The sequence below is a fragment of the Tachyglossus aculeatus genome, chromosome 24 (assembly GCF_015852505.1).
Source record: "Tachyglossus aculeatus isolate mTacAcu1 chromosome 24, mTacAcu1.pri, whole genome shotgun sequence".
In the NCBI taxonomy this organism is placed as follows: Eukaryota; Metazoa; Chordata; class Mammalia; order Monotremata; family Tachyglossidae; genus Tachyglossus; species Tachyglossus aculeatus.
In genome coordinates, this window is record NC_052089.1 from 28,043,396 (window position 1) to 28,069,598 (window position 26,203).

The window sequence follows — 26,203 nt, forward strand, 5'->3', positions numbered from 1 at the left end:
TTATTATTGTGCGGGACAACCTGATTACCTTGTATCCCCCCCAGCACTTAGAACAGTGATTGGCACATAGTAAGTGCTTAAAAAAATGCTATCATTATTATTATTATTATTATTTTATTTATTGAGCGCTTACTGTGTGCAAACCACAGTACTAAGCTCTTGGGAGAGCACACTAGGACAATACATAGACACATTCCTTGCCCACAACGAGCCTGCAGTTTAGAGCTCCACAGCACTTACCTCCATACCTGTAATTTATTTATATTAACGTCCGTTTCCCCCTCTAGACTGTCAGTTCGTTGTGGGCAGGGGATGTATCTGTTTATTGTTCTATTACACTTTCCCAAGCGCTTAGCACAGTGCTCTGCACACAGGAAGTGCTCAATAAATACCACTAACTGACCATCCAGGCCGGGATGAGACATAGTCCTCAGGGATGTCTCCACTAACACCGGCCCGCTCCCCGCCCGGCTCCTTTTGGCCCGAAAGGTGGGGAAGGGGACAGTGACAGTCACGACCCTGTGCTCGCTCCAGGGAGAGACCCTTCCCCTGCGCCCCCCCGGCCTCCCGGGGTGTGGAGACTCCATAATAATGATAATAATAATAATAATGACATTTATTAAGCACTTACTACTACTACTACTAATGATGGCATTTATTAAGCGCTTACTATGTGCCAAGCACTGTTCTAAGAGCTGGAGAGGTTACAAGGTGATCAGGTTGTCCCACACAGGGCTCAGGATTTGAACCCATGACTTCTGACTCCAAAGCTCTTGCTCTTTCCATTAAGCCATTCTGCTACGAGGTGCAAAGCACTGTTCTAAGCACTGGGGAGGTTACAAGATGATCAGGTTGTCCCATGGTGGGCTCACAGTCTTCATCTCCATTTTCCAGATGAGGTCTCTGAGGCACAGAGAAGTTAAGTGACTTGCCCAAAGTCACACAGCTGACAATTGGCGGAGCCGGGATTCGAACCCATGAACTCTGACTCCAAAGCCCGGGCTCTTTCCACTGAGCCACGTACAAGCAAATCGGGTTGGACACAGACCCTGTCCCATGCGGGGCTCACACTCTCGATCTCCACTTTAAGGATGAGGAAACTGAGGCCCAGAGAATAATAATAATGGCATTTATTAAGCACATACTATGTGCAAAGCACTGTTCTAAGCGCTGGGGAGGTTACAAGGTGATCAGGTTGTCCCACGGGGGGGCTCACAGTCTTAATTCCCATTTTGCAGATGAGGGAACTGCGGCACAGAGAAGTGAAGTGACTCGCCCAAAGTCACACAGCTGACAATTGGCGGAGCCGGGATTCGAACCCATGAACTCTGACTCCAAAGCCCGGGCTCTTTCCACTGAGCCACGCTGCTTCCCCTATTACTGTCTGTCTTCCCCTCTAGACCATAAGCTTGTTGTGGGCAGGGAATGTGTCAGTTCCACTGTTATATTGTACTCTCCCAAGCGCTTAGTACAGAGTTCTGCAACTCAGTAAGTACTCGATAAGTACGACTGAATGAACCCCCTAAAAAAGGCTTAGATGACAACCAGAGCACCCTCGCTGATCAGCAAGAACGTAACATAGGACTCATTTGACATTTCAAATGCTTCTCATTTGAGAAGCGTGGCTCAGTGGGAAGAGCAAGGGCTTGGGAATCAGAGGTCCTGGGTTCAAATCCTGGCTCCGCCAATTGTCAGCTGTGTGACTTTGGCCAAGTCACTTCACTTCTCTGGGCCTCAGTGACCTCATCTGGAAAATGGGGATGAAGACTGTGAGCCCCCCGTGGGACATCCTGATCGCCTTGTAACCTCCCCGGCGCTTAGAGCAGTGCTTTGCACATAGTAAGCGCTTAATAAATGCCATTATTATTATTATGATGATCTAGTATACCGGATCCCAAGTAGCAGAGGCTCAGTACATCCTGCCACTGAGGCTGCCACTGAGGCTGGGGGCTCTGTGTGGGGAGGGGAGCCGGTCACCGGGAAAAAAGGACACCGCGTAGTCGTCCAGCAGAAAGAATTTGGGGCGCAGAGCAAAGGACGCAGGTTCCAGCTCTTGCCCGGCCTGTGTGACCGCGAATGAGTCACTAACCCTCTCTGGGCTTCCGTTTCCCAGTCTGTGTTCCTCTCGGATGGCAAGGGAGCCCGGCCCCGGGTCCGAATTGATAGTATGAAGTCCGCCTCGGCTTTTAGCACCGGGCTTGCCCCAAGCAAGCGCTCAACCCGTGTCGGAGACTAAAAGAGCCCCTGCCATGGTCAGCCCGGCCCGGCCGGCCCCCCGCAGCCTCAGAGAGGGGGTCCCCGGGGGGTCAGGGCGGGCGCCGGCCGGACCGTTACCTCGGACGACCTCTTCCACCGACTCGGTAGTGGTGGTGGTGGTGGTGGCGATGCTGGTGGCCCTTTCCGTGGCCTCCTCGAAGCGCTCCTCGCCGCCGTCCTCCGCCTCGTCCCCGTCCTCCTCCTCCTCCTCCTCTTCTTCCTCGTCGTCGTCGTCGTCTTCCGCACCGGCCCGCTCCTCTTCCTGCTCCTCCTCGGGGCGTTCCTCCGCGGCCCTGTCGTCGCTGGAGGGGAAGCGCCCGGTCATCAGCGCGCTGACCGCACGCGGGGGCAGAGAGGGGCGGACCGAGCCCGGGCCTCACAAGGACCTGGATTCTAATCCCGGCTCCGTCACTTGTCCGCTCTGCGACCTCGGGAAAGCCGCTTCACTTCTCTGGGCCTCACTTACCTCAGCTGGAAAATGGGGATGGAGACTGTGAGCCCCGTGTCGGGCAGGGACTGTGTCCAACCTGATTAGCTTGTACTTACCCCAGAGCTTGGTACAGTGTATGGCACATTCATTCGATCGTATTTATTGAGCGCTTACTGTGTGCACAGCACTGTACTAAGCGCTTGGGAAGTACAAGTTGGCAACATATTAGAGAAGCAGCGTGGCTCAGTGGAAAGAGCCCGGGCTTTGGAGTCAGAGGTCATGGGTTCGAATCCCGGCTCCGCCACATGTCTGCTGTGTGACTTCGGGCAAGTCACTTAGCTTCTCTGGGCCTCAGTTCCCTCATCTGTAAAATGGGGATTAAGACTGTGAGCCCCACGTGGGACAACCTGATCACCCTGTATCCTCCCCAGTGCTTAGAACAGTGCTTTGCACAAAGTAAGTGCTTAACAAATGCCTATTATTATTATTATTATTATTATATAGAGACAGTCCCTACCCAACAACAGGCTCACAGTCTAGAAGACATAGTAAGCGCTTCCCTAAGCCTGATTTTCTTCTTCTCCCACTCCCTTCTACATTGCTCCAATTCGCTCCCTTTATTCATCCCCTCTCCCGGGCCCACAGCACTTATATCAGCTCCCTAATTTATTTCTACTAACGTCCGTCTCCCCCCTAGACTGTAAGCGCTTTGTGGGCAGGGATTGTGTCTGTTATATTGTTGTATTATACTCTCCCAAGTGTTTAGGACAGTGCCCTGCGCACAGTGAGCACTCAATAAAGCAATTCAAGACTGTGAGCCCGTTGTTGGGTAGGGACCGTCTCTATGTGTTGCCAACTTGTACTTCCCAAGCGCTTAGTCCAGTGCTCTGCCCACAGTAAGTGCTCAATAAATACAATTGAATGAATGAATGAATACCTAAGATTAACAAATATCATAAAAAAAATACCACCCTCTTCACCGCCCTGCCAGGGGTGCAGCTGGCAGCCCGGCCCCGGCCCAGATGCCCTGCCCGTGGTCCCCTCCCCAACAAACCCACCTGCCGTCGGCGTAGTCGGCGTCCGCGCCCCCCCACCACACATCCGAGTCGTCCTCCTCGGCGTCGGCCGAGTCCACGTCCCCGGCGGCGGCGGCGGAGGCGACGGAGGAGGCGGAGGAGGCCGCGGGGCAGCACACGAACTCCACGCCGCGGAACTTGTCGATGCCGCAGGGCAGCAGCATGCCGTAGTCGTGCAGGTTGGTGCTCTTCTCGCTGCACGTCTGCCGGCCGGCGGGAGGACACGGGTGACCGGGACGGGCGCGGGAGGCCGTAGGGCCCACGGGGACGACGGGATGGGAATCGATGGGAGGGAGGGGAGAGCGGGGCGAGGGGCCGAAGGGTTGGGGGGGAGAGCAGGGGGGCAAGAGGGCAAAGGGATTGGGGCGAGGGGTCAAAGGGGCGAGTGGCCAAGGGGGTGAAAGTAAGAGAAGCGAAGGGCTGAGCGGTGCAGGGCCATTGGGCAGGGGGACAAAGGGGAGAAGGAGCAGAGAGCCATGGGGTGAAGGGCAGAAGAGCCAAGGTGGAAGGGTCCGGTGCGGTGGGTACCTCTTTGGCCACGGTGTGCCAGTGGAGATGGGTCTCACACACATCCATCCTCTCTTGATGCAGGAACTTGCACTTATCAGGCACGAGCAGCGCGTCACTGACAAATTCGCCCACTGCAGGGGACCACAAACCCCCTGTCGTGGCACGCCCATGACGCCCCGCCCACCCATGCCAGGACTGCACCCCTCATCCGATGCCCCTCGTCGACCAAGCCCCCCCAGCGCTAACGGGGGTGGGACCCACCAACTACAAGAATCAAAATCGAGCCACTGCCGAGGGGGGAGCGCCGCGCCGGGTGCCAACGAGAAGCGGAAGGTCATGCCCATGTCGGGGAGACTCCCGCTCGGTCCCACCCCCCAGCACTGACCCAGACAGCGATAGGGGATGACGATGTGGGGGTGACTCCTGCACAGTCGCCGTCCCTTCTTGCACCAGTTCTGGATGGTCACGGGCTGGTTGGCCTCCACCACGTTGGTGATCTGCAGGTCTGGGTACACCTGGCACACGACGCGGGCAGAAAGAGGACATCGTCGGCCTCGTTTCCCCCTGCCCAACGTCCACCCCGGACGCGTCCGTGCCCACGCCCAGGCCTAGTGGATGGAGCCCGGGCCTGAGAGTCAAAAGGGCCTGGGTACTAATGCCAGGACTGCCAAATACTACTACTACTACTAATAATGATGGCATTTATTAAGCGCTTACTATGTGCAAAACACCGTTCTAAGCTCTGGGGAGGTTACAAGGCGGTCAGCTTGTCCCACGGGGGGGCTCACAGTCTTAATCCCCATTTTCCGGATGAGGGAACTGAGGCACAGAGAAGTGAAGTGACTTGCCCAAAGTCACACAGCTGACAATTGGCGGAGCGGGATTTGAACACATGACCTCTGACTCCTCTTTCCACTGAGCCACGCTGCTTCTCTAATGCCTGCTGTGTGCCCCTGGGGAGGTCGCTTCACTTCTCTAGGCCTCAGTTACCTCCTCTGTAAAATGCGGATTGAGACCGTGAGCCCCACGTGGGACAGGGACTGTGTCCAACCTGATTACCTTGCATCTACCCCAGCGCTTAGAACAGTGCTTGGCACATAGTGAGTGCTTAACAAGTACCATCATTAATATTATTATTAGCTGCCACGGGGGCGGAGGAAAGGAAGCCACCAGCACGGGCATCTCTCCAGATCCATTTCCAGCCTACCGGTCAGCCACCCCTCCATTATCGTATTAACCACTGGTCAGATGCCAGGACGTACAGATGCCCCGATCCCAAGAGTGACCAACGACGCCCGCTGAGGTGACCAGTCCGTGGGGGAGGATGGCCTGACCCGTTTTGGGCCTCCTCTCTGGTGGAGAGCAGGATGAGGAGGCAGAGAGGAAGAGGCAGACCTGCCATCCGGGCCGAGACTGCCCCGGTTCTCGGCCCCAAGGGCCACGGCTACGGCCTCCCTCCATCCCCTGCCTGCCCTGAGTAGAAATGCTGGGTCAAAGGTCAGCAGCAGAAGACTGTCCCTCCTCTCGGGCCCCCAGACTCCCTCTCTCTTCCCTTCCCTTCCTCCTTGTCCAGGATTCTCCCCCTTCTTCCCACCACTCCCGGGATGGCCAGCTGCTCCAAAATGGCCCAACGGGTAGAGCCCAGGCCGGGGAGTGAGAGGACGTGGGTTCTAATCCCAGCTCCGCCACCTGCCTCCTGTGTGACCCTGAGAGAGTCTCCAGGCCTCTTTTTTTTTTTTTTTTGATGGCATTTATTAAGCGCTTACTATGTGCAAAGCACTGTTCTAAGCGCTGGGGAGGTTGCAAGGTGATCAGGTTGCCCCACGTGGGGCTCCCAGTCTTCATCCCCATTTTCCAGATGAGGGAACTGAGGCCCAGAGAAGTGAAGTGACTTGGCCAAAGTCACCCAGCTGACAATGGGCGGAGCCGGAATTTGAACCCATGACCTCTGACTCCAGAGCCCGGGCTCTTTCCACTGAGCCACGCTGCTTTTCTCTATGGGCCTTACATTCCTGTTCTGTAAAATGGGGGTTCCAAACCTGCTCCACAGGAGCCCCGTTTGAGACAGGAACTGTGTCTAACCCCTCTACCCCAGTGTGGTGCTCAGTACAGAGGAACCACTTCCATCCCACAGGGATTCATTTACCTCAGATTCTTTTTTGTCAAAAACTTCCATAATAATAATAATAATGGCATTTGTTAAGCGCTTACTATGTGCAAAGCACTGTTCTAAGCGCTGGAGGGGATACAAGGTGATCAGGTTGTCCCATGTGGGGCTCACAGTCTTAATCCCCATTTTTACAGATGAGGGAACTGAGGCTCAGAGGAGTTAAGTGACTTGCCCAAGGTCACGCAGCAGACTTGTGGTGGAGCGGGGATTCGAACCCACGACCTCTGACTCCAAAGCCCGGGCTCTTTCCACTGAGCCACGCTGCTTCTCTCCGGAGTGTCCCTGCTCCACGATCGGCCCTCCTCCTCCTCCCCGACCTCACTGTCCCCCAAAACCCTCCTTCCCACAGAGCTGACAAGGAAGTTTGCTTCATCCCCTGAAAGGTATTCCTTGCTCCGAGGGCAGTGTTTGGGAAAACTAAATTCCCTCTGGAGGAGCAGTCTCCCAGCCGTCTTGAGATGGGGAGAGGAGCGGTGTGACCCCCCCAAACTTGCACCGATGTGCCTGGGTCAAGCCCGGGTCTTCCCCGTTCGGTCGACGTGGGTCCGGCCCGGGGCGTGAGGCAAACGGGAAGGAAGTGAATTCGTTCTCTTGGCCGGGATTTCTCCCAGTCACTTCCGGCCGGAAGCGGGGCGACGGCCCCATTGCGTCTCGGCCGCGGCGGGATCTCGTTTGGCCAAACCACGCGCCCGTCGAGGGGCAGTGAGCGCTCCCGGGATTGTGCGGTGGAAAAACTGCTGCAGGGGAAATGGGTGTGGATAGAAAACTGGACACGGATGAGAAGTGTCCAGGAAGGAACGCTATTCTCGGATTGGGGGTCGTTAGGGCCAGAGCCGGGAAAGCCAGGAGGGGGGAGAGTCAGGGGTGGTAGAGAAGCAGCAGGGCTCAATGGAAAGAGCCCGGGCTTGGGAGTCAGAGGTGATGGGTTCAAATCCCTGCTCCACCAATTGTCCGCTGTGTGACTTTGGGCAAGGCACTTCACTTAGAGAAGCAGTGTGGCTCAGTGGAAAGAGCCCGGGCTTGGGAGTCAGAGGTCATGGGTTCAAATCCCTGCTCCGCCAATTGTCCGCTGTGTGACTTTGGGCAAGGCACTTCACTTAGAGAAGCAGCGTGGCTCAGTGGAAAGAGCCAGGGCTTTCGAATCCCAGCTCCGCCACGTCTGCTGTGTGACCTTGGGCAAGTCACTTCACTTCTCTGAGCCTCAGTTACCTCATCTGTAAAATGGGGATGAAGACTGTGAGCCCCACGTGGGACAACCTGATCACCTTGTAGCCCCCCAACGCTTAGAACAGTGTTTTGCACATAGTGAGCACTTAACAAATGCCAACATTATTATTATTATTCTCTGTGCCTCTGTTACCTCATCTGTAAAATGGGGATGAAGACTGTGAGCCCCACGTGGGACAACCTGATCACCTTGTAGCCCCCCAGCGCTTAGAACAGCGCTTTGCACATAGAAAGCGCTTAACAAATGCCAACATTATTATTATTATTCTCTGTGCCTGTTACCTCATCCGTAAAATGGGGATGTGAGCCCTATGTGGGACAATCTGATCACGTTGTATCCTCCCCAGCGCTTAGAACAGTGCTTTGCACATAGAAAGCGCTCAAACGCCAACATTATTATTATTCTCCGTGCCTCAGTTACCTCATCTGTAAAATGAGGATGTGAGCCCCACGTGGGACAATCTGATCAAGTTGTATCCTCCCCAGCGCTTATAGAACAGTCCTTTGCACATAGAGAGCGCTCAACAAATGCCAACATTATTATTATTATTCTCTGTGCCTCAGTTACCTCATCTGTAAAATGGGGATGTGAGCCCCACGTGGGACAATCTGATCACGTTGTATCCTCCCCAGCGCTTAGAACAGTGCTCTGCACATAGTAAGCGCTCAACAAATGCCAACACTATTATTATTATTCTCTGTGCCTCAGTTACCTCATCTATAAAATGAGGATGTGAGCCCCACGTGGGACAATCTGATCACGTTGTATCCTCCCCAGCGCTTATAGAACAGTCCTTTGCACATAGAAAGCGCTCAACAAATGCCAAGATTATTATTATTATTATTCTCTGTGCCTCAGTTACCTCATCCGCAAAATGGGGATGTGAGCCCCGCGTGGGACAATCTGATCACGCTGTACCTTCCCCAGCGCTTAGAACAGTCCTTTGCACATAGAAAGCGCTCAACAAATGCCAACATTATTATTATTATTCTCTGTGCCTCTGTTACCTCATCTGTAAAATGGGGATTAAGGCTGTGAGCCCCATGTGGGACAACCTGATCACCTTGTATCCCCCCAGCGCTTAGAACAGTGCTTTGCACATAGAAAGCGCTTAACAAATGCCAACATTATTATTATTATTCTCTGTGCCTGTTACCTCATCCGTAAAATGGGGATGTGAGCCCCACGTGGGACAATCTGATCACGTTGTATCCTCCCCAGCGCTTATAGAATAGTGCTTTGCACATAGTAAGCGCTCAACAAATGCCAACATTATTATTATTCTTCTCTGTGCCTCAGTTACCTCATCCGCAAAATGGGGATGTCAGCCCCACGTGGGACAATCTGATCACGTTGTATCCTCCCCAGCGCATAGAACAGTGCTTTGCACATAGAAAGCGCTCAACAAATGCCAACATTATTATTATTATTCTCTGTGCCTCAGTTACCTCATCTGTAAAATGGGGATGTGAGCCCGTGGGACAATCTGATCACGTTGTATCCTCCCCAGCGCTTAGAACAGTGCTTTGCACATAGTAAGCGCTTAACCAACGCCATCATGGTTATTATTATCATTATTGGAGGGTCCGTGCTGGGTCACTGCCCCGTCACAGAGCCCGGGCAGGCGACGAGGGCGGGCGGGACTCGCCTCCCCGGCGGCGGTGGCGGCGGGGGCCCACTGACCTCCTGGCAGTACTGTAGGATGCCCTCCTTGGCGCCGAGGCAGGTCTTGGTGCCAGCCGGGTCGGCCTCCCACTTGCCGTTCTGCACGTTCATGTGCATGTTGAGCTTCCCGCAGAACATGGCCACCTGCGGCTCGGCCAGCAGCCCCGCGTTCCCATCCGTGGGCACCTGCGGGCACAAAGCTCTCCACCGTCAGTCCGTCGCGGGCAAGGAACGTCACCGTTTATTGTTGCACTGTACCTTCCCGAGCGCTTAGTACAGCGCTCTGCACGCGGTAAGCGCTCAATAGATACGATTGACGATGAATGAACAAAGCATCATTGTGCTAAGCGCTGGGGAAGCCCAAGTTGGCAACGTCTAGAGACGGTCCCTGCCCAACGGTGGGCTCACAGTCTAGAAGGGGGAGACAGAGAACAGAACAAAACATTAACAAAATAAAACAAATAGAATAAATATGTACAAATAAAATAAGGTCATGGGTTCAAATAAATAAATAAAATAAGGTCATGGGTTCAAATCCCGCTCCACCAACTGTCAGCTGTGTGACTTTGGGCAAGTCACTTAACTCCTCTGTGCCTCAGTGACCTCATCTGGTAAAATGGGGATTAGGACTGAGAGCCCCCCGTGGGACAACCTGATCACCTTGTATCCTCCCCAGTGCTTAGAACAGGGCTTTGCACATAGCAAGTGCTTAATAAATGCCATCATTATTATTATTATAAGTCCAAGTTGGCAATATCTAGAGACGGCCCCTACCCAACAGCGGGCTCACAGTCTAGAAGGGGGAGACAGACCACAAAACATATTAACAAAATAAAATAGAATGAAGATGTACAAATAAATAGAGTGATAAATCCGTACAAACATATATACATATATACAGGTGGTGTGGGGAAGGAAGGATGGAGAGGGGGAGGAGGGGGATCACAAACACACACACAAAGATATTTATACACACACGCACACACATACACACCACTCCCGGCTCTGCTGTCGTGCCACACCATGAGGTCCTTTCCTTATTTTGTCTCCATCGCTCCTGCTCCTCCTCCTGAATGCGCCTCACCGCACTGACAGCTCCACCAGAGTCACGGACCATCTCCGCCGCACCCTCTCTCCATTATCATTTTATTATTGTGGTTAGTAGTATTAAAATCCTCAACCCCAAGTAACACACAAGGCATCGTTGTTCACACCTCCCGACTAAACCCTTCCCACCTTAACCCCTTGGAAAGACCCAAGACCCCTGAGGCCATTTTCCTTCCTGTTCTTCTTTGCCCAAGCCCCCATCTCCTGCCCCTTGATTCCACAGTAATCATCATTATTTTCATTTTTTTTCCATGGTATTTGCTAAAGCACTTATGTGCCAGGCACTATACTAAGCACTGGGGCAGATACAATAATAATAATAATAATAATAATAATAATAATAATAATGGCATTTATTAAGCGCTTACTATGTGCAAAGCACTAAAAGCGCTGGGGAGGTTACAAGGTTACAAGATACAAGCAGTTAGAACAGTGCCCCAGTGCTTAGAACAGTGCTTGGCACATAGTAGGCGCTTAACAAATACCATTATTATTATAAATGCTAATCAGGTTGGACACAGTCCCCGTCCCACATGGAGTTCACACTCTTCATCCCCATTGTGCAGAGGAGGGAACTGAGGCCCAGAGCTTCCTCTCCCCCTCTCCATCCCCCCCGCCTCACCTCCTTCCCCTCCCCACAGCACCTGTATATATGTTAGTACATATTTATTACTCTATTTTACTTGTACATATTTATTCTATTTTGTTAATATGTTTTGTTTTGTTGTCTGTCTCCCCCTTCTAGACTGTGAGCCCGCTGTTGGGTAGGGACCGTCTCTATATGTTGCCAACTTGAACTTCCCAAGCGCTTAGTACAGTGCTCTGCACACAGTAAGCGCTCAATAAATACGATTGAATGAACGAATGGAGTGACTTGCCCAAGGTCACACAGCAGACAAGTGGCGGAGCCGGGACTAGAATCAGCGTGGCTCAGTGGAAAGAGCCCGGGCTTTGGAGTCAGGGGTCATGGGTTCGTATCCCGGCTCTGCCACTTGTCAGCTGGGTGACTTTGAGCAGGTCACTTCACTTCTCTGTGCCTCAGTTCCCTCATCTATAAAATGGGGATTAAGACCGGAAGCCCCCCGTGGGACAACCTGATCACCTTGTAACCTCCCCCAGTACTTAGAACAGTGCTTTGCACATAGTAAGTGCTCAATAAATGCCATCAAAAAAAAAAAAAAACAGTTCCTTCCGACTCCCAGTCCTGGGCTCTATTAACTAGGCCACGCTGCTTCTCATTATTATTCTTAGCATCATGGCAATCGCAGCAGGCAGGGAGATTGCCGGGGGGCAGAGGGAGAGACTGAGCCCCCTCCTTACCTCCTTCCCCTCCCCACAGCACCTGTATATATGTATATATGTTTGTACGACTTTATTACTCTATTTTATTTGTGCATATTTATTCTATTTATTTTATTGTGTTAATATGTCTTGTTTTGTTCTCTGTCTCCCCCTTCTAGACTGTGAGCCCACTGCTGGGTAGGGACCGTCTCTCTATGCTGCCAACTTGGACTTCCCAAGCGCTTAGTACAGTGCTCTGCACACAGTAAGCGCTCAATAAAGATGATTGAATGAATGAATGAATGAGAGGAGAGGGGATGGTGACCCCTCGGAATAGCCGGAATAGCCGCCCAGCTGGCCGGCATACGCAGATGGTGTGCAAACTCAAGTAAATGGTATTCAAATCCCAAGCACAAATGTCTGGGCCTTCCATAGTCTGCACCCAGATCCGGTCCTTGGAGACCGCGGGTTATTACACATGCAGGGCTGTGTAATAGCCGCACTTAGCTTGTGATAGTGGAGGTTTATTGGCCGGAGGAGGGTGGAAAAAGCTTCTGTGGATGGGGTCTCTGTCTTTGGTCTCTCTCTCTCTCTCTCTCTCTCATCATGAAATCGTGAGCTCGTCGGGGCTGGGAATGTGGCTACCAAATCTATTACGTTGTCCTCTCCCAAGCACTTAGTACAGCACTCCACACGCAGTAAGCGCTCAATAAATACGATCGATTGGACGGCGCCAGGCCAATCCAGGAGTCGGGGAGGAGGAAGAAGAGGTGGGGGTAGAGGAGGGGTCTGGCCAAAAAATGCCCTGGAAGTAACAGGAGAAGCAGCATGGCTCAGTGGAAAGAGCCCGGGCTTTGGAGTCCGAGGTCGTGGGTTCAAATCCTGGCTCCGCCAACTGTCAGCTGTGTGACTTTGGGCAAGTCACTTCACTTCTCTGGGCCTCAGTGACCTCATCTGTAAAAAGGGGATTAAGACTGTGAACCCCACATGGGACAACCTGATCACCTTGTAACCTCCCCAGTACTTAGAACAGTGCTTTGCACATAGTAAGTGCTTAATAAATGCCATTATTATTATTATTAGTGGATAGACCCCAGGCCTGAGTTCTAATCCCAGCTCCACCACATCTTCTACATGACCTTGGGCAAGTGACTTATCTTTTCTGTGCCTCAGTTCCCTCATCGGTAAAATGGGGATAAGAGTGTGAGCCCCATGTGGGACAGGGACTGAGTCCAACCTGATTAGCTTATATAGAGAAGCAGCGTGGCTCAGTGGAAAGAGCCCGGGCTTTGGGGTCAGAGATCATGGGTTCAAATCCCGGCTCTGCCAGTTGTCAGCTATGTGAATTTGGGCAAGTGACAACTTCTCTGTGCCTCACTTACCCCATCTGTAAAATGGGGATTAAGACTGTGAGCCCCCTGTGGGACAACCTGATCACTCTGTAACCTCTCCAGTGCTTTGAACAGTGCTTTGCACATAGTAAGCATCATAAATATTATTATTATTACCCCAGCACTTAGAACAGTGCTCGGCACAGTAAATGCTTAGGTACCACAGGTTATTATTATTATTATTATTATTATTATTATTATTATTACTTAGGGGGATTACAAGCCAAACCCCCAGTGTCCTCTGGGACAGGGCTGGAAGTGGGGAGTGGAAGGATGAAGGACGGGACGTGGGGGCTGGCCTGATTCTGCAGCACCACGTGGCCGGAACCGGCGTCCCCTATGCCCATGTACTGGACGCCCGATTGCGCCTTCCATTACCTGCTTTGCTCACACTCTGCCCAACAAAACTTTTGTCTGTGTTGGCCTCCTCGCTCTCTCCCTCTCGTCATTATTGCCACCGGAACTATTATCCCCCTAACCCCAGCACACAGGAAGTCCGCAAGACCCATTCTGTGGTTGAAAATGACTAGAGAGAGTCAAGGGGCCGTTGCCCCGAGACCACCCCCGACCCCTCCATGGGCCCGAGTGGGCACAGCAAGTGCAACCAGGCAAGAAAAGCAATCAATCGTAGTTATTGAGCGCTTACTGTGTGCAGAGCACTGTACTAAGCGCTTAGGAAGTACAAGTTGGCAACATATAGAGACAGTCCCTACCCAACAGTGGGCTCACAGTCTAGAAAAGCCCTCCCCAGGAGGCTGGAAAGGAACCACCAATCAATGTACTGTGAGCCCACTGTTGGGTAGGGACTGTCTCTATATGTTGCCAACTTGTACTTCCCAAGCGCTTAGTACAGCGCTCTGCACACAGTAAGTGCTCAATAAATATGGTTGATTGATTGATTGATGTACTGGCCGGAGTTCCCGGCCTATGGGCTCAGGGAGGTGGACTTGGGGTGGCCGTACCCGCGCTGGGGCTGCCCGCGCCTGAGAAGAGGGGTGGTAGGGGAGGAAGTGGGGAGGGACGGGCCACCCTCAAGCAGACCCTCAGCCGGGCCCAGGCCCAAGACCCCCGTCCACTCTAGAAATGCTTCCTCGGGAAGGGGACGGCGGGGGAGAAATCCCGACCCTCGCCCGGCCGGGGAGGAGTATACCTCGTTCTCGCCTGTCCCGCCATCGACCCCCGGCCCCCGTCATCCCCCCGGGCCTGGAATGCCCTCCCTCTGCCCATCCGCCAAGCTAGTTCTCTTCCTCCCTTCAAGGCCCTACTGAGAGCTCACCTCCTCCAGGAGGCCTTCCCAGACTGAGCCCCTTCCTTCCTCTCCCCCTCGTCCCCCTCTCCATCCCCCCCATCTTACCTCCTTCCCTTCCCCACAGCACCTGTTTATATGTATATATGTTTGTACATATTTATTACTCTATTTATTAATTTTACTTGTACATATCTATTCTATTTATTTTATTTTGTTAGTATGTTTGGTTTTGTTCTCTGTCTCCCCCTTTTAGACTGTGAGCCCACTGTTGGGTAGGGACTGTCTCTATATGCTGCCAACTTGTACTTCCCAAGTGCTTAGTACAGTGCTCTGCACACAGTAAGCGCTCAATAAATACGATTGATGATGATCCCGGTTACCAGCCCCCTGGACCTCTGGGATGACTGTCTCTTGACCCCGATCGGTCCGTCTCCAGGGGCATTGACTGAGCGGCAAAGTCGGCCAACGGTGACTCAGTGCTGGGGCCGGGGCCGCCAGGCACGACCAGGTCATCTGGGCCACTGACACACACACAAACACAAACACACACGCATGTGCACAGACACTTCCAGGTTTTGTGTCGACCCAGCTCCCCTGGATACAGACATCTCGCCGGACGACACAACAGCACTCAACCCACACCTCTGAGGCTCTGGTCAGGGCCAGCCTGGGTGCTCAGTCCAATGCTCTGTCAGCTGTGTGACTTTGGGCAAGTCACTTCACTTCTCTGTGCCTCAGTTACCCCATCTGTAAAATGGGGTTTAAGACTGTGAGCCCCCTGTGGGACAACCTGATCACTTTGTAACCTCTCCAGTGATTAGAACAGTGCTTTGCACATAGTAAGCGCTTAATAAAATCCACTATTATTATTATTATTGTTATTATTATTACCCCAGCACTTAGAACAGTGCTCGGCACAATAAGTGCTTAGGTACCACGGGTTATTATTATTATTACTTAGGGGGACTACAAGCCAAACCCCCAGTGTCCTCTGGGACAGGGCTGGGAGTCGGGAATATCATATGAAACTACGGTATTGTCTTCTCCCAAACGCTTAGTATAGTTTTCTGCACAAAGTGTTCAATAAATATCATCGATTAATTGATAGATTGTTTGACTTGTTCCAGTTAATAAATAAACACAAGTGAGTGAATGAATGGAAGAGAAGACTGTAAGCTCATTGTGGGCAGGGAATGTGTCTCTTTAATGTTGAATTGTACTCTCCCAAGCGCTTAGTACAGTGCTCTGCACACAAAAAGAAGCAGCGTGGCTCAGTGGAAAGAGCACGGGCTTTGGAGTCAGAGGTCATGGGTTCTAATCCCAGCTCCGCCACTTGTCAGCTGTGTGACCTTGGGCAAGTCACTTAACTTCTCTGGGCCTCAGTTCCCTCATCTGTAAAATGGGGATGAAGACTGTGAGCCCCACGTGGGACAACCTGATCACCTTGTATTCCCCCCCCCCCCAGCGCTTAGAACAGTGCTTCGCATATAGTAAGCGCTCAACAAATGCCATCATTATTATTATAATAAATAATATTGACTGACTGAAGAGAAATACAGGCCCAGAAAGGCAGTACTACGTATCGGGTGTTGGGTCACTTCACTGACGACTAACTGGGACAAGTCAAACAACCTATCAATTAATCAATGATATTTATTGAACACTTACTCTGTGCAGAAAACTATACTAAGCGTTTGGGAGAAGACAATACCATAGTTTCATAAAATACTTGAACACAAATCTGAAATATGCACCATAAATGGTGGGGTGGGGGGAGTTTGCCACGTACTTCTCTCCACTGGAATGTACCCCCTGCCAGATTATTATTATCATTATTGTATTTGTTTAGCGCTTACCATGTGCCAGCCACTGTACTAAGCGCTGGAGTTCTTTTAGACTGTGAGCCCACTGTTGGGTAGGGACTGTCTCTATATGCTGCCAATTTGTACTTCCCAAGCGCTTAGTACAGTGCTCTGCACATAGTAAGCGCTCAATAAATACGATTGATGATGATGATGAGTGGATACAAGCTAATCGGTTTGGACACACTCCCTGACCCACAGGAGGCTTACATTCTCGATCCCCATTTTATATTGGGGTAACTGAGGCATAAAGAAGTGAAGTGATTTGCCCAAGTTCACAAAACAGATGCAGGGCGGAGCCAGGATTAGAACCCAGGACCTTCTGACTCGCAGGCCACTCGCGAGACCTCCCGGGTGGTCACTCCAGGGGAGCAGCCGCAGGACTTGCCCGGCCCAGCCCCGTCCAGCCCACATCTCTGACTCTCCCCTCTCCCTCCCTGACTGACTGTCCCCCAGGGAGCCAGCACGGACCATCCCACTCCTCTGACTCTCCCCTCCCCATCCCTTAAGGCAGTGCTTTGCACATAGTAAGCGCTTAATAAATGCCATTATTATTATTATTATTATCCCTGACTCTCCCCCAATGATCCAAAACAGACCCTCCAACACCTCTGCCTCTCCCCTGTCCATCCCTGACTGTCCTCCAGTGACCCAGCACGGACCAGCCAACATCCCTGACTCGCCCCCTCCATCCCTGACTTCCCCAATGACCCAAAACGGACCATTCCACACTTCCGACTCTCCTCTCTCCATCCCTCTCTCCCCGTGACCCAGGACAGACCATCCCACATCCCTGCCTCTTCCCCAGTGACCTAGCAAGGACCACCCAACACCCCTGACTCTCTTCTCTCCATCCCTTGTGCTCGCCAGTGAGCCAGCAAGGACCATCCAATCAATCAATTGTATATTTTGAGCGCTTACTGTGTGCACAGCACTGTACTAAGCGCTTGGGAAGTATAAGTTGGCAACATATAGAGACAGTCCCTATCCAACAGTGGCATCCAACACCCCTGACCCTCCCCCAGTGACCCAGCAGGGTCTTTTCAACACCTTGACTCTCCTCCATGGTCCAGAATCAACTATCCAACACCCTGACTCTCCCCTCTTCATCAGACGCCCCCACTAATGTAGCATGAACCATCAGGCACAGAAGCCCTTAGAACCGAGGGGAGGAGGAGAAGAAGAAGAGGAAAAAGAGAAGGAGAAGGAGAAGAAAAGAAGAATAATAATTAGGGTATTTGTTAAGCGCTTACTACGTGCCAAGAATGGTTCTAATCACTGGAGAAGACATACGATCATCAGGTTGGACACAGTCCTTGTCCCACCTTGAGCTCACAAGAACAGGGATTGAATCCCCATTTTACAGATGAGGGAACTGAGGCCCCGACAAGTGAAGGGGTCACACAGCAGGCAAGTGGTGGAGCTGGAAATAGAACCCGGGTCCTCTGACTTTCAGGCCCGGACTCTTTCCACTCGGCCACACTGGGGCAGGGACCGTGTCCAGCCCGATTAGCTTGTATCCACTCCAGCGCTTAAATACACTGCCTGGCACACAGTAAGCGCTTAACAACTACCACAGCTATTATTGGGGCGGGCACTGCAGATAATCCAAACCCACGGATAATCCAGCATCTCATGGTCCCCGACTCTCTTGGGGCAAAACTGTACCCCTTTTCACGTGAGCTGGGGCCAGGAATGGGGAGTTGTTTGCATGAGCAGGGAAACACAAAAGAGTCAGTGGAGGGGACCCCCCTCCCATCCTGACGTGAGACCCCTGGCCCTACAGAGGGAAAGGCAGTTCCACTGTCCTCAGGAAAAATAAACATTACCATTGGTACCAGGTATAGATCCTTTTTTATAAAATGTTCTCATCATCACTGCTAGAATCTGAGGGCCAACTGTGTGCTGAGCACCTATCTGGTTTCTAATCCCAGCTCCGCCACTTATGTGCTGTGTGACCTTGGGTAAATCATTTCAGTTCTCTGGGCCTCACTTCCCTCACCTGTAGAATGGGGATTGAGACTGTGAGCCCCACATGGGACAGGGACAGTGTCCAACCCAATTTGCTTGTATTCATCCCAGCGCTTAGTCTAGTGCCTGGCACATAGTAAATGCTCAATAAATACCATCATTATTATTATTATTATTGTTAATCCTGGCTCGGCCGCTTATCTGCTGTATGCCTTTGGACAAGCCATTTCATTTCTCTGGGCCTCAGTTTCCTCATCTGTAAAATGGGGATCAAGACTGGAAGCCCCATGTGGGACAGGGACTGCATCCAACCTCGTTTGTTTGTATCTACCCCAGTATTTGGTACAATGCCTGGCACGTAGTAAGTGCTTAACAACTGACACATAACACCACAATAGCAATAACAAATAACAATAACAATTACACAATAATAACAAATAAGCAGCGTGGCTCAGTGGAAAGAGCACGGGTTTTGGAGTCATGGGTTCAAATCCTGACCCCGCCACTTGTCAGCTGTGTGACTTTGGGCAAGTCACTTCACTTCTCTGAGCCTCATTTAGCTCATCTGTAAAATGGGGAGTAAGAGTGCGAGCTCCATGTGGAACAACCTGATCACCTTGTAACACCCCCCCGCCCCCGGTGCTTAGAACAGTGCTTTGCACATAGTAAGCGCTTAATAAATGCCATTATTATTATTACGCCAAGCACCAGTCCCTGTCTCACATGGGGCTCACAGTCTTAATCCCCATTTCACAGATGAGGGAACAGAGGTCCAGAGAAGTGACTTACCCAAGGTCACACAGGAGACCAGCAGCGGAGCCGAGACTAGAACCCAGACTGAGCCCCCTTTTTCCTCTTCTCCTCCCCATCCCCCCCCACCCTACCTCCTTCCCCTCTCCACAGCACCTGTATATATGTTTGTACAGATTTATTACTCTATTTATTTTGCTTGGACATATCTACTATTCTATTTATTCTGTTAATGATGTGCATCTAGCTTTATTTCTATTTATTCTGATGACTTGACACCTGTTCACATATTTTGTTTTGTCATCTGTCTCCCCCTTCTAGACTGTGAGCCCGTTGGTGGGTAGGGACCGTCTCTTATCTGTTGCCAACTTGTACTTCCCAAGCTCTGCACACAGTAAGCGCTCAATAAATATGACTGAATGAATGAACCTAGGTCCTTCTGACCCCCGGGGCCCAGGCTCTAACTACTAGACCATACTGCCCTTTTGAATCTTCTGCTGTTCTAATTGGACGGTGAACCCCGTGAGGGACGGGGACCGTGTCCAACCTGACCATCTGTGTCCATCCCGGCAATGGAGCAGCGTTTAGCACACAGTAAGCCGCATAATCTAGCGGCTAGAGCCCGGGCCTGAGAGTCGGAAGCCCCTGGGTTCTCATCCCGGCTCTGCCCCTTGTCTGCTGGGTGACCTTGGGCAAGTTATTTCACGTCTTTGAGCCATTCACCTCATCTGCAAAATGGGAATTCAATTGTGGTATTTGTTGAGTGCTTACTACGTGCCAGGCACTGTACTAAGTGCTGGGGTATACACAAGATTAAGACTGTGAATCCGATGTGGGACAGGGACCGTATCCACACCGACTAGCTTGCAACCTTCCCAGGGCTTAGAACAGTGCCAGGCACATAGTAATAATAATAATAATAATAATGATGGCATTTATTAAGCACTTAATATGTGCAAAGCACTGTTCTAAGCGCTGGGGAGGTTACAAGGCGATCAGGTTGTGCCACAGGGGGCTCACAGTCTTCATCCCCATTTTACATATGAGGTAACTGAGGCCCAGGGAAGTTAAGTGACTTGCCCAAAGTCACACAGCTAATTGGCTCAATAAATACGATTGAATGAATGAATTGGCGGAGCCGGGATTTGAACCCGTGACCTGTGACTCCAAAGCCCGTGCTCTTTCCACTGAGCCAATAGTAAGCACTTAACAAATAGCAGTTTTATTATTATTATTAAGCACTTTGATACCGCCACCATCAACATCCTCACCCTCATCCATTCCACTGTATTTATTGAGCGCTTACTGTGTGCAAAGCACTGCAGTAAGCATTTAGGAGAGTACAATATTACAATAAAAATAAATCCAATGCTATCCCTGATCCACGTCTGCTGCGACTCCCACCCTCCATCTTTCCGGCACCTCTGCCGGCCCCCCTGCAGAGGGGAGACGGACAAGGATATAGGAATGGCACAAGTCTCCTGGACCCTTAAATTCAATCGTATTTATTGAGCGCTTGCTGTACGCAGAGCTCTGTACTAAGCGCTTGGGAGAGGACGATATAAACGTCGGGGGGGACGATGGCTTCGCATTGGCAGCTTCTGGAAATGGAATTCGCTTCAGAAGTCTGATGCAGAGGCCAACTTCAAAGCGAGGGAGAGACAGAGACCAAGAGAGATAGGAGGGAGAGAGAGACAGAGATGGAGGGCAGAAGAGACATAGGGGTCTGAGGGGGAGACACGGGGCAGAGGGAGAGACATGGGGCAGAGGGAGAGACATGGGGCAGAGGGAGAGACAGGGTGGAGGGAGAGACGGGGCGGAGGGTGAGATATGGGGGTCAGAGGGAACGAGTCAGAGAGCTGCCCCCTCCCCCTGGCCTTGAATTTTTTTTTATGGCATTTATTAAGCATTTACTATGTGCAAAGCACTGTTCTAAGCGCTGGGGAGCTTACAAGGTGATCAGGTTGTCCCACGGGGGCTCACAGTTTTAATCTCCATTTCGCAGATGAGGTAACTGAGGCCCAGAGAAGTGAAGTGAATTGCCCAAAGTCACACAGCTGACAACTGGCGGAGCCGGCATTTGAACCCATGACCTCTGACTCCAAAGCCCGGGCTCTTTCCACTGAGCCACGCTGGTTCTCTATTTGTTTCCCAGGATTGGCCTGAGGAACAGCTGGGGAAGCTGGTTTGGGAACACGGATTTTCTCCTTCCCAAATGCTCGCAGCACCCCCGCCGCCCCCCCCCCAGCCTCGCCCCCTCAGTTTCCCCATTTCTGAGGAACGGAGAGATGGTCGGAGGGCCCGAGCACCAGGGTCCCGCTATGGGTGACGCTCTGCGTGTTGGGGCCCGGCTGACGGGGAAGTGTCACTCCAGGATCCCCATTGGGAGCCTTCGTAATGGAAGCCCTGGAGTGAGGCCATCCTGCCCCCAGACCCCCAGACCCCAACTCCCTATAGGACCGTCTCTGACGGCAGCCCGGGCCCTGGGATGACCACGTTTGTTCATTCATTCATTCAATCGTATTTATTGAGCGCTTACTATGTGCAGAGCACTGTACTAAGCGCTTGGGAAGTACCAGCTGGCAACATATAGAGACAGTCCCTACCCAACATGATGCCCACCACCCACCACCCCAACTCTCCCCCACCGACCCATCGGGGACAACTGGAGAAGCAGTGTGGCTCAGTGGAAAGAGCCCGGGCTTTGGAGTCAGAGGTTCAAATCCCGGCTCCGCCAATTGTCAGCTGTGTGACTCTGGGCAAGTCACTTCACTTCTCTGGGCCTCAGTTCCCTCATCTGGAAAATGGGGATTAAGACTGTGAGCCCCACGTGGGACATCCTGATCGCCTTGTATCCCCCCCAGTGCTTAGAACAGTGCTTTGCACATAGTAAGCGCTTAAAAAATACCATCATTATTATTATTATTATTTAACCCCCTGATTCTTTTCAGTGATCCACCACAGACCCTCCAACCCCCGACTCTCCCCCACTGACCCAGCACGGACCACCCCACACCCCCGACTCTCCCCTGTCCATCCCTGACTCTCCCCCAATGATCTAGCAGACCCTCCCACCCCCGGACTCTCCCTCCCTGATCCAGACATCCCCGTCATCTCCCCCTCCCACTCCTGCCACTCCCATTTTTCCTGAAAATTCTGATTTCCCCAAAGAATCTCGCCTTCTTTTCCTCTGCTTGCATGAGAATTAGGACAGAGAGGTGAGCTCTCTGGAAAAATCTGACCTTGTCCGTCTAAGTGGCTTCGTTGCCAAAACAGGGGTGGGGGGGATAGGATCCCCCCCCACCCCAAGCGGCCTCTCCAAAGCACTGGGTACCCCAAAAGCAGGGGAAGATGTTTTCTTGTAGCCTTAGAGCTGCTCAGACTGGATCCAGTAGCAGGAAATGGGGGAGGGTGGGGACAGGAGGGAAGAGGGGGGCACCCTGGAGAGACGAGGGGTAGGGTCTAAGGGGGTGTCAGTAGGGTCTGGGGGAGCCTAAATTCCCCCCAAAAATCCCACAACCAGAAATAATTTCCCCTGTTAGCCGGAAGGAACCTTTCACCCCATTCTGGCTCTGGTCTTTGCGGTCAAACCTTCAGGGACCCGCTGCCCAACACGGGGAGTGACCGCTGCGATGACCACAGGACTCCTTCCCGCCCCCCCAATATCTGCCTCGGGGTTTATGGCTGGGAATCTGCTCCCTCTGAGCCCTCCACCCACAGCAAGAGCTGGAAGCTTCCATGCACCAATTCCTGCCTCTTCCAGGCATCCCCAGAGAGGAAGGGGAAAAGACTGACACCACCCCCCAACCCACTATCCAGACACCCCCCCAAACACACACACACGGATATCCCACCCAGACACACTTACCCAATCACACACCTGACAGCCCGTCCCCCCCAGGGCACATTCCCCCCTCTCAGACAGCCCCCACCCCCAAATACACCCCTGACCTCAATAAGCCCACCCGAGCAAACGCTCAGAAACCTCCCCCTCGTATCTTGGATCCCGGTTCTGGATCCCGGCGGAATTGTAAGAGTGAAGCCAATCCGGAGGCCAAGCCGCCCCCAGCCCCAATTAAGGCTCCTCTCAGCTCCATCTGCAGGGAAGGATTCCCCAGGCCCTGGAGAAAGGAGAAAGGGCTTAACTGATAGGCTGGGGACCCCCCCCCTCAGATAGAGAGCCCCCCTCCAGCTTCCACTGGGCACCCACACCCAGGGGACCCTCCCTCAGATAGAGAGCCCCCCCTCCAGCTTCCATTGGGCACCCAGCCCCCATTGTTGCCCCATATGTTGCCAACTTGTACTTCCCAAGCGCTTAGTACAGTGCTTGGCACACAGTAAGCGCTCAATAAATACGATTGATTGATTGATTGATTGACAGCCCTCCTGTTGGGGTAACCAAACTCCGGGCGCCCTTGTTGACCAGCGGGGGTCAGGGGGCTGCAGAGCTCCCCCAGCCCTGGCCACTGGAAACCACTGGCCACTGGCAGCTCTGGCCACTGGAAACCACTGGCCACTGGCAGCTCTGGCCACTGGAAACCACTGGCAGCTCTAGCCACTGGAAACCACTGGCCACTGGCAGCTCTGGCCACTGGCAACCCCCTCCCCTGCCCCTTAGAAAGGCCCAGCGGGCCCTGGGCTCAGTGGGTGCTGACCGCAGGGCCCCCCACCCCCCCAACAACCAATCTCGGGAAGGGAGGGGGCGAGGAGGGGGCTGAGCAGACCCCCCACCCCCACCCCACCGCCCCGGGGACCCAGGAGATCAATCTGCAACGGAACCCCAGCACTATACTGGGGGGACGAGAGAGGGTCTCCTGGGACCCCCAGCCCCACCCCAAGGGGTGGAGGAGGAAAGGGAGGGGATGGGGAATAAGGGGAGGGGGCGCCCCTCTCCACCGAACTGGGGGGCAAAGAGAGAGGGGGAGGGGGTGGGCTGAGGGGGGGGCGGGTCCCCCCCCAGAAAACAGGGGCCTGGGAGTGGGCGGGGTACAAAGGTGGGGGAAGGTGCCAAGGGAAGGAGAAGGAGGGCAAAGAGAGAGAGAGAGGGGAAAGGGGGGGTGATGGGGAGCCGGGACCCCCTCAAAATGCAGGGACCCCCGGGGGCGGTGAGGGGGGAAAGCACCAAGGGAAGGAGAGGGAGGGCAAAGAGAGGGGAAGGTGGGGTGAGAGAGGGGGAGGGGATGGGGAGCCGGGACCCCTCAAAAATTCAGGGACCCCCGGGGGGGGGGGGAAGAGGTGGGGAAGGCGCCAAGGGAAGGAGGGGGGGGGCAAAGAGAGAGAGAGAGAGGGGGGAAGGTGGGGGGAGGGGATGATGGGGAGCCGGGACCCCCCCAAAATGCAGGGATCCCCGAGGGGGGGGATGAGGGGGGAAAGCGCCAAGGGAAGGAGAGGGAGGGCAAAGAGAGGGGAAGATGGGGTGGGGGGGGGAGGGGATGGGGAACCGGGACCCCAAAAAACTCAGGGACCCCCCTCGGGGGGGGGGGAAGAGGAGGGGAAGAGGAGGGGAAGGCGCCAAGGGAAGGAGAGGGGGGAATAAAAGAGGGGAGTGCGGGGGCCCCCCAAAAAACGCAGGGACCCGGGGGGGGAGAAAATGGGGGGACCCCGGGGGGAAGGCATCAAGGGAAGGAGATGGGGGGCAAAGAGAGGAGGTTAAGGAGGAGGAGGGAGAGGGAGGGGATGGGGGGCCGGACCCCTGGGGAGGGGAAGGGGAAGGGGAGGCGTCAAGGGAAGGAGATGGGGGGGCAAAGGGGGGGGTGGGCTGGGAGTGGGGGGAGGGGATGGGGAGCCGGGAACCCCCCAAAACTGCAGACACCCGGCGGGAGAAGGGGGGGAAGGAGAGGGGGACAAAGGGGGGGGGGAGGCGGAGAAGGGGGCGGGCGAAGGGGATGGGGGGAAGGGCCCCCCACAAAACGCAGGGACTTCGGGGGGCGGGGGCGGAGAGAAAAGGGAGGGGAAGGCGTCAAGGGAAGGAGATCGCGGGCGGGCGGGGGGAAAGGGAGGGGGTGGGCTGGTGGGGGGGAGAGGATGGGGCGCCGGGAACCCCCCAAAAAACACAGAGACCCCGGGGGGGGGAGGGGACGGTGCCGAGGGAAGGGGGGCAAAGAGAGGGGGGGAGGCGGAGAAGGGAGGCGGAGAAGGGAGTCGGGTGGGGGGGGCCCGGCCCCCCAAAAAACACAGGGACCCCGGGGGGGAAGGCGTCAAGGGAAGGAGATGGGCGGGGGGGGGGGGGGCAGAGAGAGGAGGTTAAAGAGGAAGAGAGGGAGGGAGGGAGGGGGGGCCGGGCCCCCCCCAAAGCGCAGGGACCCCGAGGGGGAGAAAATGGGAGGACCATCGCGGGGGGGAAAGGGAAGGAGATGGGGGGCAGAGAGAGGAGGTTAAAGAGGAAGGCGGGAGGGAGGGGACCCCCCAAACCGCCAGGACCCCGGGGTCGGGGGAAGGGGAGGCGTCCAGGGGAGGAGGGGAGGGGAGGGGAGGGGAGGGGAGGGGAGGGGAGGGGAGGGGAGGGGAGGGGGCGGGCTGCCTGCCCTGCCTGCCACGGTTTTCTGTGCTGCACTGCAGAGGCGCCATCTTCGCCCCTTCTACCGCTCCCTCCCGCTCCGCCTGCCGGCGCCCCCCACCCCCGGGGACCCCCTGCCCACACAAACCCCCGGGGACCCCCCGTCTGCCCCCACAGACCCCCGGGGCCCAGGGGAACGGGGCTGGGGGGGTGGGGGGGACTGGGGGGCTCTCTGTCGGGCCCACCCACCCTCATCTCCGTCCCAAAGGTGGGGAGGGGGGCCGGAGCCCCCCAGCCCCCCACCCCCCGCCGGCCCCTCACCTCCAGGGCCCCCGCCGGGCGGCAGGCCAGCGACCACAGCAACCACAGCACCGACAGCATCCCGGGTCTGGGGGGGTGGGGGCTCCGGGGGGCTCCGGGTGGGGGGCTGCTCCTCCTCCTCCTCCTCCCCCGGGGGGGCCTGGGCTGGACCTCCGAGGGCCGGGCTGCTTCCTGGCCGCAGGAGCAGGAGGGAAGCGGGATGGAGGGAGGAGGGAAGGAAGGATGGAGGAGGAGGAGCCCGGGGGGGGGGGGGGAGTCAGCTGACCAATGGCCCGCCGGCCCCAGGAGCGCCTCGCCCCCCTCGGCCCACGTGGCTCCCTCGGCCCCCTCCCGCCGGACACACCCAGAAACAGAGCCCCCCACCCCCACCCCACGACCCCCCCAAACCATCCCTCCCATCCCCACCCCCACACATTGGGCAAGGCCCTGGACTAAGCGCT

General features: G+C 54.3%; 1 protein-coding gene across 2 annotated transcripts in view; it reads right to left on the reverse strand.

Annotated features, from left to right (window-relative positions):
• LOC119945079 (amyloid beta precursor protein) overlaps positions 1-25,865 on the reverse strand; it is a 49,371-nt gene extending 23,506 nt beyond the window's left edge. For both annotated transcript variants that reach the window (XM_038766095.1, XM_038766094.1), the window contains exons 1-6: positions 25,764-25,865; positions 9,354-9,521; positions 4,658-4,787; positions 4,291-4,403; positions 3,745-3,965; positions 2,335-2,558 (exon numbers count right to left, since the gene is read on the reverse strand). In XM_038766095.1, coding sequence (XP_038622023.1) covers positions 2,335-2,558; positions 3,745-3,965; positions 4,291-4,403; positions 4,658-4,787; positions 9,354-9,521; positions 25,764-25,823 — 916 coding nt within the window. In that variant the 5' untranslated portion in view covers positions 25,824-25,865. The remainder of the gene's footprint in view (positions 1-2,334; positions 2,559-3,744; positions 3,966-4,290; positions 4,404-4,657; positions 4,788-9,353; positions 9,522-25,763) is intronic.
• Positions 25,866-26,203: the final 338 nt, after the last annotated feature.